The sequence below is a fragment of the Lepidochelys olivacea genome (assembly GCF_965140295.1).
Source record: "Lepidochelys olivacea isolate rLepOli2 genome assembly, chromosome: 5".
Classification (NCBI taxonomy): Eukaryota; Metazoa; Chordata; order Testudines; family Cheloniidae; genus Lepidochelys; species Lepidochelys olivacea.
This window is the reverse complement of record NC_140415.1, coordinates 62,198,331-62,215,354: the sequence shown is the minus strand read 5'-3', so window position 1 is coordinate 62,215,354 and position 17,024 is coordinate 62,198,331. Positions and strand designations below refer to the sequence as shown.

General features: G+C 43.4%; 1 protein-coding gene across 2 annotated transcripts in view; it reads left to right on the top strand.

The window, feature by feature from the left end:
- Positions 1 to 11,545: 11,545 nt before the first annotated feature.
- Positions 11,546 to 17,024, top strand: part of ELL2 (elongation factor for RNA polymerase II 2) — a 67,348-nt gene continuing 61,869 nt past the window's right edge. Inside the window, exon 1 of one of the 2 annotated variants that reach the window (XM_084629393.1) lies at positions 11,546 to 11,718. In XM_084629393.1, the coding sequence (XP_084485519.1) occupies positions 11,587 to 11,718 (132 nt within the window). In that variant the 5' untranslated portion in view covers positions 11,546 to 11,586. The remainder of the gene's footprint in view (positions 11,719 to 17,024) is intronic. The other variant, XM_084629394.1, reaches the window with a different exon arrangement.

Below are 17,024 nucleotides of genomic sequence, written 5' to 3'. Positions count from 1 at the left end.
ACTGAGATCCTCCAGCAAAAGGTGGGAAGCGAGAAACTAACATTTCTACTATTTAAAAAGGAAAAGCAGAAACAAAGTTTGACCAGTCTTTATACATCATATAGATGTATGAAAGGACAAAAACATTTTGCTTTGCAGTTCACTTTTAATAACAACACAGACTCATACACCAGAAATCCCCTAGTTAAAAGCTAAAATAACATAAAGTTCAGAGCCTCACTTTTAAACCACTTCTGCAATTCCCAGTGCTGGGCAGGCTGTGTGCCAGACAGCTCCTTCAATGTAAACGGAAAGTAGTGTGAAGGCCAATGTAATTTATGCTGACTGTAAATCTCCCCAATGGGCCAATACAGCAACTGGGGATCAGCAAGATGTAGGGAAATCTTGGCCATCTCTCTATTTCCCAACCACAACCTCCGTATTAGCCATAGGTGCGATGCAGGAGCTCTCACACCATCTCTATACCATTAGTGTTTATCCCACACTCAGGTTATGTTCCCATGACCAACTGTGCCAGCTTTAAGGTCACTTTGAATTTGGTGTGTCATGACCCAGGCCATTATCTTCAACCAAGGTATATAACAGATTTATTTTTAAACATTTCATCTCCTTTTTATTCATCTGCATTGAAGACTGTTTTAACAAGTGAAAAAAAATCATTTCACCATCACTGCCAAGGTACATGAAATACACATTTTGATATATAGGGAGAAATGTTAATGGCTTGCCTGCTCATCTTTATGACTAGATTAATTAAATGTAACTCTGAGGAAAAGAAGCAAATATTTATTAATGTTTACGTTTTAGAAACATATGCCTTAAATTTGCCTTTGTTAAAATAGGGCCTCAATCCGGCAGGCATGTACTTAACTTTTAGCACATAAGTAGTCCTAGTGTTTATAGAATCATGGCCTAAAATGTTAATAGGCAAAAACAAAAAGCTAAATACAAAAACACTATTAAAAAAATCATTCTTTGAGCTAACCTTCTATTGCGTTCAGCACTTCCAACAGAAGCTTTAAGTATAGTTATCTCAGTTTATCATTGACTTGATTATATTTTCATTCCACCCTGTTAAATAAATTACCCTCTCTTTTAATCCACTCTCCCTAGCTGAAATCTTTTAAGCAATACTTTAGTCACAATTTGCTCGCTAATTTAATCCATGAGCTACAAGAATTTATTCCTACTGACAAAAAAATATTGCTAACTGTGATTAGACGTCTTGATTCCTAGAAGTCAAATTGTCATGTCATGATTACATTGTATATAATTGACTCCAAAAGTTGTAATAGTTATTTTCCAGATAAATTATTGATTGGTTTTTCCTACTTCTTAAATCCAAAGCTTGGTTACCTTAGCAACTTTCCCATATCCACTGGGATTTAAAATGTTTCTGAGCTATAGGACATCTGATAAAAGAAAGACGGCACATCATGCTGTGCAAGGTAGGACTTTTCACATAGTTATCATGTCGATAGGTAATGTTGCTATTTTAAGACACAGCATTTAATAAATTGATTGTTATCTACAAAAGCCTAATTTCAAAGACTACTCTTTTTTAAGCAACACAAAGCAAAGGATTGTATTTAATGGTAGAGCAAATTGCATGAATAAAGAACAGTTTCATTTCATTTCATGTGCCATTTACCTTTTCTTCTACAATTTTGTTGAATCACCTGGAAAAAAAAAACACACAAGTGATGACTATTATATTTACATAATCACAAAATAATTTCCAGCTATTGTTCTTTTCATCAGCCTTTTTAAAAATAGGATCCCTGTCTGTTTTAATATATACCTTCTGAGAATAAGCATTATACTCACAGGCTAAACTACAAATTAAATTTTAGGGGAACAGCCTAACACTGCATAAGAGTAAATAAAACAATTCTACATTCTAAATAGTGCACTGTTCTTTTAATATGCCTCCTACTAAACTACATGTTCTTGGAGTTCTTTGCACTACTGTTGTACCCATCTGAGGCTGTTGGTCCCAGGATATGAGAGTGACAAGAAGGGCTGGTGATATCTTTTATTGAACCAACTGCTGATGGTGAAAGACACAGGTGAAGGAGAGCTCTGTGGAGCTCAAAAGCTTGTCTCTTTCACTAACAGAAGTTGGTCCAATAAAATATATTAGCACACCCACCATATCTCTCTTGGAGTTCTTAAAATTTAACAATGATATTACCTCTTAATTTCACAAAATCAATGACCAGTAGAGACACTAAATTACAAAATCCCAAATATATGCAAGCCCAAATCCAGCACTCTAGAGTTAAGCTGGTGTTGCAATTTAAGCCCATTGCTTCTTGTCCTATCCTCAGAGGTTAAGACAAACAATTTTTCTTCCTCCTCTTTGTAACAACCTTTTACATACTTGAAAACTGTTGTGTCCCCTCTCAGTCTTCTCTTTCCAGACTAAACAATTTTTTCAATCTTCCCTCATAGGTCATGTTTTCACAGGTCATTTTTGTTGCTCTTCTCTGGACTCTCTCCAATTTGGCCACATCTTTCCTGAAATGTGGCGTCCAGAACTGGACACAATACTCTAGTTGAGGCCTAATCAGCATGGAGTAGAGTGGAAGAATTACTTCTTGTGTCTTGCTTACAACACTCCTGCTAATACATCCGTGGGTGCCGACTTCCCCTCTTTCCTGTGGGTGCTTTACCCCCCCTTTACCCCTGGCCCCATCCCCACTCCACCCCTTCCATGAGGCTCTGCCCCCATTCCAACCCCTTCCCCAAAGTCCCCGTCCCAACTCCTTCCCCAAATCCCATGTTCCCGCTCCTCCCTCCCTCCCCGAGTGTGCTAACACTGCCAAACAGCTGTTTGGTGGTGGTGGGGCAGGAAGCGCTGGGAGGTAGGTGGAGAAATGGGGATGCGGTGCACTCAGGGGAGGAGGAGGTGGTGAGGGGAGTTTGGCTGCCAGTGGGTGCAGAGTTCCCACTAATTTTTCCCCGTGGGTGCTCCAGCCCAGATCACCCACGGAGTCAGTGCCTATGAATACATCCCAGAATGATGTTTGCTTTTTTTGCAACAGTGTTACGCTGTTGACTCATATTTAGCTTGTGGTCCACTATGACTCCCACTTCCCTTTCCACAGTACTCCTTCCTAGGCAGTCATTTTCCATTTTGTATGTGTGCAACTGATTGTTTCTTCCTCAATGGAGTACTTTGCATTTGTTCTTATTGAATTTCATCCTATTTACTTCCGACCATTTCTCCAATTTGTCCAGATCATTTGAGTTTTAATCCTATCCTCCAAAGCACTTGCAACCCCTCCCAGCTTGGTATCATCCACAGACTTCATAAGTGTACTATGTATGCCATTATCTAAATCATTGATGAAGATATTGAACAGAGCTAGAACCAGAACTGATCCCTGCGGGACCCCACTCGTTATCCCCTTCCAGCATGACTATGAACCACTGATAACTACTCTCTGGGAATGGTTTTCCAACCAGTTTTTCACCCCCCTTCTAGTAGCTCCATCTAGGTTGCATTTCCCTAGTTTATTTATAAGAAGGACATGCGAGACAGTATCAAAAGCTTTACTAAAATCAAGATATACCACATCTACTGCGTCCTCCCATCCACAAGGCTTGTTACTCTGTCAAAGAAAGCTATCAGGTTGGTTCGACACGATTTGTTTTTGACAAATCCACGCTGACTGTTACTTATCACTGTATTATCTTCTAGATCGGCGTGGGCAAACTTTTTGACCTAAAGGCCATATCTGGGTATGGAAATTGTGTGGTAGGCCATGACTGCTCACAAAGTTGGGGGTTGGGGTGCCAGAGCAGGTAAGGGCTCTAGGGTGGGGCCAGAAATGAGGAGTTCAGGGTGTGGGAGGGTATTCCGGGCTGGGACCAAGAGGTTTGGAGGGCAGGAGGGGGATCAGGGCTGGGACAGGGGGTTGGGGCACAGAGGGGTGTCAGGGGTGCAGGCTCTGGGCGGCACTTACCTCAAGCAGCTCCCAGAAGCAGTGGCATGTCCTCCCTCTGGCTCCTACATGGAGGCGCGGCCAGGCGGCTCTGCACACTGGTCTGTCCACAGGCACTGCCCATGCAGCTCCCATTGGCCACGGTTCCCGGCCAATGTAAGCTGTGGAGGCAGTGCTTGGGGTGGGGGTGGGGGCAACATGCAGAGCCTCCTGGCTGGAAATTCTAAGTAGACATTTCCAAAAGTAGACGCTGTGAATAACTTTTTTTAGAAACAACATTACTACTGAAAGATTATCAGTAAGATCAAATCTTTCATATGTACATTTAAAACAGTCAGTGATATTATTTCAGAGACTCTTATTTCAGAGACCTGTACCTGTGGAAGCATGTTTTTAATATGTTCAGATGAGAAAATGAATATTTAGTTGACAGACCACAAAATGTGCCCACATCATTCACCACTTCACCAGCATCATGAATTTCACCTGAAGAATCTGTTGTCTCCTAAGCTACAAGGTTCTCACAGTGTACCTAACAGTGCACAAATGACGAAAGGCGGTGCTTTCTGGTAATACTCAGTTGTTCCTCCCACCCATACACAGACTATTTCATAGTTTTCTCCCAACACAGACTCCCTTAAATTTAAAACAAACAAACAAAACCTTTATTTGTTAGATTAGGGGGCAGCCATCTGGACCTCAGGGATCTTGTTCACCCAAGTGCATCTGAAATTGGGCATTCTATGGATTTTTAACTTAAAGTGATTGAATGGCAATTAACTCAAATTAAAAAATGAATGTAGACAAAACCCATGCGAGAAATGGACTGTGACAAAAGTAGTGGGGGGGGACAAAAGTAGTGCTTAAAATGATTGTGCCCCTATTCCTGGTGACTGTGCCTATGACTATACACAGTAATAAGTACTTGCAAGATTGGGCCCTGTTTCTGATTAAAGTGACAAAACTGTAGAACATTTTTTTTAAATGAACAGAGGTCCAGCTAACTAACCAGGGACTGATCCTGCTAGAATTTAAAATCTGTGGGAGTTTTGCCATTGACCTCAAAGGGAGGAGGATTGGACCAACGGCTTTTCATTGTAAAAGCTTTTTTGTAGTTAATGTCTCCTATGTTATGGTCCCATCAATCTCTTGGGAGCCCCTGATGTTGCACTCTCTTGCACTAATGGGACTTTAGCAATGTTCTCCTGATGGGAACTCTCCCTCTCAGAACTAAAATACTTTAGGGGACCCCTTGCCACAAACAAAAGGAGTTTCCAAAGCAGGATTCTATCTTTGTCCCATTCTGTACACTAAACAAAGTAATCCTGATTTGTAGCCATTTGGCAATGACAATACAGCAACTATAGCCCGTTTCTTACTGACAGTAAAGTAAATCAAATGCTGTAGCATAGTGAAAACTAAAAAACCGTAAGTGCCTTATGATTGTTGTTACTGCATGTTCATTATCTTTTCTTTAAATAATCTATAATGTTGCAAAATGTTTAAAACTTTTTGCTCACATTAGTATTGAATAAAACAAAGGAAAGTTGGCAAGAGAAATTTCTTTTTTTTTTTTTAATCTGCAATCTGTATAATCATGCATCTCTGATCACATCTGTTTTTTCCACATTCCCTCCCTCGTCCCTTCTGCGTATGCACTAATCTATCATGCAGGCATAGGCACCGTAGGAATGCCTCAGTGACCAAACTACTGACCCTTTTACTGAAAAGTTCCTTGCCCCACAGCTTGCAGCTCTCCCTGGGCAAAAGTGGCAACAGATGGGAGAAGGGACAGGAATGTCTCCTAACTCATTCCCCTCCCTTCAACCATACTTCCCCCTCCCAACTTCAAAAAGAAGCCTGAAATATCCTAAGAGATTTCCGTCTGCTTATAAAAAACAGCCTTTAGAAAGAAACAATTAAATATACCTTTTTTTTAACTGGAAGTGGATTTCTTAATTCTGGTGACTATATGATACCATCTCATGAATAAACTAATCAGTTACTAGAAGGGGGATAGAGACTGTACAAATTTTAGGGCTCATCTACCTATAGAAGTTGCACTTTAAACTTCTAAGTGTCCATGCCAATGCTGCACCAATTTAACTACATCAGTTTAAGATCACACCTTTATTTAAACTGGTACAACTTTGCATCCATCTATGAAGCAACTGAGAGGTGTAATTCCCAGCTGGGGTAGACGTACGCGCACTAGCTCTGCTCAAGCTAGTGCCTCAGAATAGTGTGGCTGCAGTTGCACAGGCAGCCATTCGGGTAGCTGCCCGAGTGTGTACCCAGGGGACTGGGTGGGATTGTACATGGGTGACTAGGCCAGACTGCCACCTGTGCTACCGCAGTCACCTTGTTATTTTAGGCACTAGGTCAAGCAGAGTTAGTGCGTGTACATCTCCCCTGCTGGGAATTACACCTCCCAGAGGCTGTACAGACATAACCTTTGTGTGCAAACCAGGCCTTTAGATTCTTTCTCTTAAAAAAACTTTCTTAAAATAAATACAACCAAGAAAGAAAAAAGAGAGCGGAAAGGCAGATATCAAATAATACACATAAAAAACATAGCCCAGGACATATGGCACTAATCTTGCAGCCTGTAAACCATAGGCTCATCCTGCAATCAGATCCACAAACGAGAACCTTGACTCCCTTGCAGCGTCCCATTAGCTGTGTCCACACTAGGGAATTTTGCAAAAATTCCCCACCATTGCTAATACCTGTTCAATTAAAACAGGGATAGCATTAGCTATACTGAAAGGGAAAGGCTGCCAATGACATTTTAAGCACTGTGTTTCAATTAAATGAATTGCTCTGAGCGGGGTTAGATGAGATGGTGATTAAAAATCCAGAAGCAGTGGTAGCCACAAAATTATGGCTCCCAAATTTACAAAGGTCTTAGATACATGGGGAAATTGACCAGAATAGCTATTGTGGAAATGTATTCTCCAGTAGCTATTCTGGTCTATTTCCCTGTGCAAACAAGCCCTAAGAAGACCTGGATCTGTGGTTGAAAGCAGACAAGACCATTTACTTCAGTGGAACTCTATGCAGGATCCTCATATGTGAATCCATTTGCAGGACCAGGCCCTTTGCAAAACAAAACAAAAAGCTTTGATACAATCATCAGCTTTCCCAGCTGTCCATCGCCATTCAAGAGACACACTTTGTCTGTGAGCTTTCTGGACCTGATCCAAAGTCCACTGAAATCAATGAGAGCTCACTGACTTTAAATAGGGTTTGGATCAGGCCCGAAGTGAATGAATGAATGACCTGAAACTTTACATTTCTGCTCAGGATTATTTAGGTAACTGCATCTCCTCAGATGGGGAAATTAACAAACAAACAAAAAACAGATTATATGTGGGACATGCTTTCCTTTTGCAATTGCTAAAAATATGTTTGTTTACATCAGAACAAAGATCACTATCTAATCAAATCTCATTTTCTGCTCCATAGCACACACACAAGGCTTTTTTTTTTTCTTTCCTTGGAGGAGGGGGTTGGACAGAACGTGTCAGTCTTATTGCCAGGGCTCCTGCAGTGAGATGTTTGAGAGAGTCCTAGAGGGAAAAGCAGCAGAAAAGTCTTGAAGTCATTAAGTGAGGTAAATAGTTCCAAAATGTTGAGAAAATGATTATGCAAGCCACAGAAAAATGGAAAGAGAAGGAGGGGGAAAATACATTTAGTGCAAGGGTAAGTAATGTTTAGAGTAAGGGAACAGATGATTTAGAGGGGAGGGGAAATTCCCTGGCTTCTCCCAGGTGGGAAAAGCCACATTGGCAATGTGTTTTTTCCCCTCTATCTCTTCCTCTATCTGTGGTCTGTATTATCATTACCTAAATATATTATGACACAGTCCATGACTTCCTATATATGGAGTTGTTTATAACAGTGGTTCTCAATCAGAGGTCCTGGGCCACCTGGGAGGCCACGGGCAGGTTTCAGTGGGTCTGCCAAGCATGGTCAGCATTAGACTCATTTGGGCCCTGGGCAGAAAGCCAAGGTCCCGCCACGCAGGACTGCAAGGAATATTTCAGGGTCCTGAGCCCTACCACCCAGGACTGAAGTTGAAGCCTCAGCAACTTAGCTTTTTGGTGTCCCCTGAGGTGTGGGGCCTTGGGCAATTGACCTGCTTCTACCCCTTAATGCCAGCCCTGGCTTTTATAAGCAGAAAAGTAGTTGTTGTGGCACAGGTGGTCTGTGGAGTTTTTATAGCATGGGGAGAGAGGGCTCAGAAAGAAAAAGATTGAGAACCCCTGGTTTATAAGACACCACTGGCTATGTCTACTGCCTATATCCTACTTGTCCCTGCATTTTTACTAAGTGACATAGTCCTGCTAAGATTTACATTCTTTCTAGGAAACCAGTCCTGCAAAGAGATGTGTATCGACAGACTTGATTTCAATGGGGCATTGCACAGAGGCGTACCAACAAGAAGGTCTTTGGAGGATTGAGAAGGAGCCTTCATGAGATATACACTTACACGCAGAGAATTACACATTTTACATTCAAGAGGTTATTTCTTTTCACATATGTATTGTGTGTGTTCTATTTGTGTGTGTGTGTGTGTTATTATTCTAAAGTTTATTTTTACTAATTTGACCCAGGAGTGGGGTCTATCATTGGCAAGAGAAGCCAAAAGAAGCATATATTGAGGAAGAATTTTGAGTAGGGAGATTGTATGACATGGAGGATCAGAAAGGACGGTCCAGAGATAGGGGGAAGCTTAGAAGAAAGTGCAGCTACTTGTGGAAGAAGGGAACAAATGGGGTGCAGAAGAAAGCAGAATTAGTAGTGTGCAGTGTCTGAGCAGGACAGTGGTGAAAGTCAAGTTATGCAGGACCTTGATGAAGAGGACAAAGAGTTGAATTTGTTGCAGAAGGAGATTCAGAGCTAACAAAAGGACACTGAGGGCCATCTACCCTAAGACAAAAGACATATTTTAAAAACATGTTAGGTAACACCTTTTAAGTAACACGTTTTAAAACTCTAGCGCAGACAGGGTAAGTTGTATTTTATCACATCAGTTGGGTGGAGTGAACCATAGGGCTGGGGTTAGAGTGGAGAAAAAAATAAGGTAGTGGTACTCCTCCAAGTTCTGCCCACAAAATGTGCTTCACCAACATAATACACCAAAATCAGTAGCCTGTGCAGATATTCCAAATATGATTTGTGTTGCCTTTTGTGGGCTCATTAAACTCGACTCCTTCTCCATGGGGCTTAAATATGCCTAGGTTCCTTGTGCTTGGCTCTTTCTTGATTTGGATGACTTGGGTCACCTAAACAAGAAGTACAGTTCTGTAACTGTCCTTCTCCTTTTTTACAGGAGGAATTAAATAGATGACATTTAAATTATCAACACTGGGCATCTGTGTTAATGGTTTCCAGGCTCACTACAGACTTATACAAACATCTGTGTGTCAGGCCGAGTCTACATTAGAAAAGTTATACTGGCATAAGTTAGAGGTGTGATTTTCTTACAAAAAGGTTATACCAGCGTAAACCCTAGTGTGGACATAGTTATCAGTTGCCTTCTATGGAAATAGTTTATTTTGCTTTCACTGTGGGGAGGATGCCATTTCAACTAAAACAGTGTAAAGCAGCCAGGGGGTCAGGTGGGTTTGTGCTCAGGTGCCTAGCATAGTAGCTCAGCAGAGATAGCACTTGTCTGTCTACCTGGGCTGGAAAGCACCCTGCCAGCTGCTGTGCAATCATACCCATAGCACAGACAAGCCTCAGTTACACTCGGTTCACATTTTTGAGGCTTTCTCCAAAACCATAGCAGTTGGAGACTGACCTCTTTAAAAATATGAAAATTGACACCTGGCCAATAATGCCACAATCCGCTAGATGCTACCCATGTAAAGAAAGACAGCACCTGCCTCAAAGAACTCACAATCTAAGGTTATGTCTACACTTAAAACACAACAGCTGCACGTCTGCCCCACTGTAGCACTTCAGCATAGACACTTGTTGCAACTCTCCCATTGATGTAGTAAAGCCACCTTCCTGAGAGGCAGTAGCTATGTTGATGGAAGAATTCTCCCATCAACCTAGTGCTGTCTACACCAGGGGTTAGTACGGTTTAACTGTGTCGCTCAGAGGTGTGAGCCCCTGAGCCACATAGTTGTACCAACCTAATTTCCTAATGTAGACCAGGCCTCAACATCTAGGTTAACATAATTACATTAGTCAGGGGTGTGAAAAATCCATACCTCTGAACGAGATAGCTACACCAACCTAAGCCCTGGTGTAGATGCAGAGTGGTACTCAATTAACTCAAGTTAAATGACACTTGTCTAGAGAAACCCAAGAGGATGATAAAGTGATGGAGGCGGGAGAAGACAAATTAGGTGGTGAAGACAACAAAACCACTGATGTGGGTTGGGCACTTGGGTTAGGGTCTGGGGAGGAAAACTTGGATTTTGTGATGTTCTAGAGGAAGCAGCAGCAAAGAGTTGCAGCAGCATGGATGTGTGAGGCCGAGGAGGTTTACATTTCTCTATCACCATGTCAGCTACACATGAACAAACTACACCGCCTTGGTTGGGTGGGAGAAGGTGGATTCAACAACGCAGCAGACAGCACAGGGGAGGGGAAGAAGCATGAAAAGAGAGAGGGACCAGATAATCAGATCGAACAGGCATGTCACAGGCAGCCGGGGGTGTGCACGAGTTTTGCTGGGGAGTCACAACACCCGCGGGGGCACTTGGGGCAGCTTTGAACAGCGCTGCTCCCCTATCTGCCTCCTGTTATGGCAGCTCCCAGGCAGCTTTGCAAACACTGGAAGAACAAGATTTCAGAGGGGTAGCCCTGTTAGCGTGTATCAGCAAAAACAAGGAGGAGTCCCGGGTGGAGGAACGAAGGGTTTGTTCGGTCAGTCAGCAGTGGCGGCTGGAGCGCCCTGCCCGGCCTGAGCGCTGGGAGATCCCCGCTTGCCGGCGCAGCCAGGGCAGCCCCCCGGCTGGGGCAGGCGCGGGGAAGGTGATTGCACACGAGCGCACGCCAGGGGCAGGGCTGCTGCGGGGTGCGTGCGGAACGCGCGAGCGGGTCTGGGACTAACGCCGCCTCGGCCCGCAGGGACACGGCCCCGGGGACAGCGGGGGAGGGCCCCGGGGTGCGCCTCTGTCCCCGCCTCTTCCCGTGTCCCTGCCCCAACCCGGGGGCTTGGGGAGGCGGGGCAGGCGCCTGCTGCGGGGGAAGGACAGGAACCGGTCACGTGGGAAGCTCAAGCCTGGTCGCAGGGAGCGTCAATAATGACATCAAACGTGATTAAATAAATCTCTGCTGACGTCAGCACCTCGCACCTCCCCCCGCGCGGAGCCTGGCTCGTGCTGGCCTTCCGTACCGCTGGCTCAGTCGGCCGGGGCTGCTCCGCTCGGGTCGTGGGCGTGTCCCGCCGGGGCTCCGTGCGGCGCCATAGGCGGAGTGGGCGGGTCCGTTGGGCGGGTCCCCGCCGGAGTGGGCGGGGCACTGTGCTGAGTGGGCGGGGCGCGGCGGCGGCTGCGCGCTGGCGGGGATGGCTGGTACGTCAGCGGCGGGATGGCTGTAGCTGCGGCGGCGGCGGCGGCAGGCAGCGCGGCCCCGGCGGCAGCGGCAGCAGCGGGGTGGGGGGCAGTGTAAGATGGCGGCGCTGCGGGAGGGGGGCAGGTACGGCGTGTCCTGCGGCAGGGTCATCCAGGACAACATCACGGTGCTGCACGTCAAGCTGACCGAGACCGCCTTCCGGGCTCTGGAGAGCTACCAGGGCAACAAGGTGAGGGGCGCCCCGCGCTCCTGGGGCTGGCACCCGTCGCTGGCGGGGATGAACCCGGGGAGGGAGGCGGCGAGGGCTCGGCTGCCCTGCCCGGCGCTCGTCCTGCCCGCTCGCCCGGGAGGCGCTGCGGGAGGCGGCAACTAGTGAGGAGTAAATGTCTCTCTGCGGGGCTGTCAGGCAGCGAAGGGGTCCGGCTGGGCTCCCTTCTGCCCCGGGGGTTCCCGTGTTCACTGGCCGGTCCCTGAAGCCCCTACCGGTGGGGTCTTGCCCCAGTGGGACCGCCCCCTCTTCCTCCGTCGCCTGCTGCCGAGCCAATTCCTGTGGCACGGGAACAACACAGCTCTTCACCCCCCCCCCCCCCCGTTGGTGCCAGCTGGTGTCCCCGGAGCCAGCGGTGACCGGAGCCAGCAGCTCCTAGATGGGGCAGATTTCGCTGAGCTGTCATGTCTGTGTTTGGCTCTGCCAGTCTCCTCCTCTCCCCCTTCAGACCTGGCTCCTAGGGAAAGCGGGAGGTGGCTGGCTTTGGGGCTGAAGTGACAATGCCATCCATGACCGTTTTATTACACATCTTTATAACGCTGCTAAGAAAACTCTTTTATGGCAGCTCTCCCCCCTTCCTTCCCTGGGCCTCCCTGCAGCCAGGCAGCCCTGGGAGATTATGATATGCCCCATGTCTCCAGTGGCAATGGCTGCTGCTGCCTCCAGGGGCTATTGTTCAACATGAGAGAGTTAAAGTTGCAATAGATCTGCTGCTAGTTGGGGTGACCTGCCTTTTTGGGGGTGAGGGTCTTGTCGTTTTTGTCTCTTTGTCCTTAAATCTCTTTCTAGAGGGGGGAAATTGATCTTAGGTGTGTCTTGGTATAGTTTAAACCGATTTTAAATTCTGGATGGGAAGTTTTGTAAAGTTTCAGGCAGCATTTTACATCTTGTATAAAAAAAAAACAAAGCCCTTCTTTAGAGACTTTGTGCAGCAGGGCGATAGTGCCCATAACCTTTTTTCCTGACTGTAGTTTTCCAGTTGAAACTTGAGACCTCAAGTTGCATTTAATGGAAGTTAAAAGTGGCTACGCACTACAGTATGTCCCCGGTAGGAGGAGGAGGAGGATTAAGCTCTAATTAGACTGTCCTTTCATTGGATTTCAAGCTAAATACCTGTCTTTTCTCCTATCCCTTCACTTCATTATGGTTAAAAGAGAATTGGTGGGGCTTCTGTGTAATTTTTTTGTAGTGTGTAATGCAGGACCTGGGGAGGGGAAGGTGCTGATTGAACATTTCTTTTCTGAATATGCTTTCTTAAGTGCCAGCAGGCCTTCATCCAAAAGACCTCTTTCACTCACTGAATCAGCTTCTAGAAATGCTTCTTAAACATTATATATATAAAGAGTTAAGTGGTCACAGTAAAAGGAGAGATGAAACTGGGTGATGACTTGGCTGTAACAGGTTCTTGATTGACACCAGATGCTCTTCCAACCTGGCTACTCTTTTCCTTTACAGCCTTCTTCACACTAAAGGCTGACTCAGAACTGGATTTCCCAGAACTGACCCCCAAATTGAGCCTTTCCCTATGACTAATAGCTGCTTCTCCTTCCTCCATAATAAACAGCTTACTCTAAAATAGTGTTCTAGTGTGCAGTGCTCTGTCTCCTCTGATGTGCTGGCATCTTATGTTTGTTTTAACATGTTTGGCAGCTTGCTTTCATGTTGCACTCTTACCATTTAGCAATGTCTAGCCAGCTTGGGTTCCAGTGCTACATAATTATACCACAGCTTGTCTTTTTTTGCCTGTAAAACTGGCTTACTGTTGCCAAATCCAGAACAAGAATCAAACATTGAATTGCCACTTGTCCTATATATGATTGGGGAATTGCAGCTATTACTATGGCATGAATAGTTGGGGTTTCCTTTCGTCTGGTGGGGGACTTAATTCCTGCAGCTCTATGTGTAAACCTTGCTTCCCTGGGTTTTATGCATTATTCACATCCCTAGAATGAGTCCTGTCTGGGCAGGGTTAAAATGGTCACTAATACTCTGTAAACTTTTAAAGGGACAGCTATCCTTGCGAACCAGTGGCTTAAGGATACTTGCAGAAGTTAAATGGAGAACTTTAGAAATACTTATAAGGCTCCATCTAGTGCCACTTGGTTAAGTAAGTTACAGCATTCTTCCTTATAACTACTGACTAAATTGTGTTTGTTACCTATATAAACTGTTTCTGAGTTTTTGTGCCCCACTGTTGGAAAGTCACAACAAGTTAAATAAGTATATGGGAGGGCTGTAAAATCTATTAGCAATGTCATTAAAAGGTTTAAAGCAAACTTGCACAATGCACGTGTATTTAAATGACTAAAGTTTCTGTTGATATTTGAAATTGCAACCATATTCCAAGTTGTTAAAATCATGAAGACAATTAAAGTATCGGGGTAGCCGTGTTAGTCTGTATCCACAAAAACAAGGAGTCCGGTGACCATTAAAGTAATTATTCAAAGTGTCTTGCTTGTCGTAGTGAAGGAAGGAAACATTCTTACTGGTCCATATAACAGGTGAAATGTGTACTTATAGTCAAACGTGATCTGAGAAGGAAAATATTTCAAATGTGGTTTTTAAGATCTATAACTTTTAAACAAGTTAATATTTTATATTGAAATTCTAAAAAGTAATTTTCGTGTGTATAAACTATAAATATGGTGTATAAGGTTGGAATCTGAAATTGACACTTGCATGTTAGAACAGATGACATTTTGGACACTCTGCTGGTGGCAGTAAAACTGCTTTCCTCACTGCAAGTAAATGCATCTTGAATGAGATTTAATTGCCTGGGACTTACAAACAATTATGGTAAATTATAACCTTATTTGTAAGTGAAAATCAGTTTCTCAATTCTTGTGGTCTTTCACAAAATATACCGAGAAAAATATTTTTATTATCAGGCTTCATTATTCTGCAGTTTAAAAGAAAATTGAAGTATTAACAAAAGAGTGAAAAATCTGAAGAAAAATTAGTGTCTTCATAAGTACATGTTGCTGTTTTATTATCTTCATAAATGTGAATAAAAAGAAAAGGAGGACTTGTGGCACCTTAGAGACTAACAAATTTATTTGAGCATAAGCTTTCGTGAGCTACAGCTCACTTCATTGGATGCATTCAGTGGAAAATACAGTGGGGAGATTTATATACATAGAGAACATGAAACAATGGGTCTTACCATACACACCGTAACATAAATGTGAGTGGGATTCTCTCTATGGAAACTAACTCCCTAGCTGCAGTTCAAATCAGCAGGAATTGAAAATGAGAGAGGGTGGGATCTGTCACCATTTGAACAGATGGCAAGTTAAAGAACTACAAAGCTGTTACATAATACTAATTTTGTTTTAATTAACAAATTTCAAGTTGGTTTAGCCACTGAAATTTCTAGTTTAAAGAAACCTGACTAGTTTTAAAGGATTAGATCAATTTAAATAATCTTATAACAACTCCGATATTTTTCTACCCAAGCAGTCATCTACATCAGAATGCTTCCTGATTATTGAATTATATTTCAGATGCCTTTCAGTATTTTAGCAATTGATTAGAATATCTTTTTATATCGCTACAGTTTCTGGGTGGAGAAAAAAGGAGACACTCTTCATAATTAACATCTAAATGGTCCCAATTATGTCTTGCAATTCACAAGTCATTGAGATGGCTGGGGAATGAAGAGTTCTCACTCTTGCAGCTGCTATTTTTTTTTTTTTAAGCTGGTAATACCTGTCTGTTACCTATCTATCTAGGCTATCAGAACACTTGCTTGGCTTTGGAATGCACTCTCTGCAATAGGAAAGTTTTTTTTATTGAAAATTTAGAATTTGTATTGCATAGAATTGAGGAATGCTGTAAATTTCTATTCTCTTCACCTGAACCTGTGATTCCTCTGCTCTCCCTAATATTACCAATTCTTGTTTTGAAGGCTTTCGGTGTAATACACATGAGCAACATTTCAGAGGAGGCAGTAGCCAAACTTGTGGATCTGTGAGGAGAGGGTCAGGGTCAAAGATAACCCTGAAAAGTCTTAGTGAACCCATCACTGTAGTGTCTAGATACCATGTTAGTAGGCTGCAAAGCAGTATTGCGCATGTGTTTAATACTCAAATAGTTTACATTAAAAAAGTGACTGAAAAGCACCCTCCCTTGTTATAGCTACTAAACTAAAAGTTTGCCTCCTTGCACATAAACTGAATTCTTAATGCAAGGATTCTTAATATTTTGGTTTTAAAAAAACAAACTTAGTCATAACTGCAACAAAACTGTTAACTGAATCTCTTCAGCATGGTTCATGTTGCAGGAAATCCTGATTCTTTACTTAGCATGCACAGATTGGGATGAAAATGTAGGAGATGGGGCCAGCAGTAATCTATGATGGAAAGGTCCTAGAGCATATGGAGTGCCCTTTTTAACATTTTTATAAGGCCAAGTACACACCCACTTTCTGGATAAAATCTTGCACTGTTATACTACTATGTTTGGTAGCAATGGTGGGAGCACTAGTGTACACAGGCTCAGGTGGCTGCTGGCATTCTTACTGCTGTGTTAGGTAATCCTGATATGTGTGGGGTTAGGCAACATGATAGTGAAAATGGCTGAGCCCTGTTCACACTAGTATTCATTTCAAAGGCAGAGCTGAATGAAATACTAGTTTGCTTCCCCATGCAAAAGTAGAATGAATGCTGCAGATTATTCTGAGTGCCTTTTAATGGAAAATCCTTCAGTTTAAAAATCTCAAACATAGCTGTCAAATGACAATGGTAATTGCTGCTAGTCCTGACCAATGAGAGAATAGAGTTGAGAACATAGATTTCAAAAATCTACTACCTTAGGTTGGGTTTACTCAAAAACTAAGTAGTCAATCAAGTTTCTCAGTTGCAGAGGCAGAGTAGCTAATAACGTGAGTCCAGTATATAATCTTATTATTTACACTTGGTGCTTATGGAACTCATGCAGCTAATCATTTTTTTTTAAAAAAATTCTTCTAGGCAGTGTTTTTGCCCATGTGAGGCTTTTGATTTCACTTGAATGGACAAATCACTTGAAAATGTACACTAAGGAATAATCGTCGTTGGCAGGAACATGGACCAAAATACCTAATAGGTTTGTTTTGATTTCTGTGGTCCATGCTTCCTCAACTACCTTCAACTGGCTTTCTGCTCTTTAGTCCTCTCCAGTTTGACCATTTTTTTTTTAAAGACCTGTCAGAGTACAGAAGGTTTCATTATAGAACAAAAGCACGTTAGAGATTTTGATGCATCTGTTGAACCAACTTGGTAGAAAAA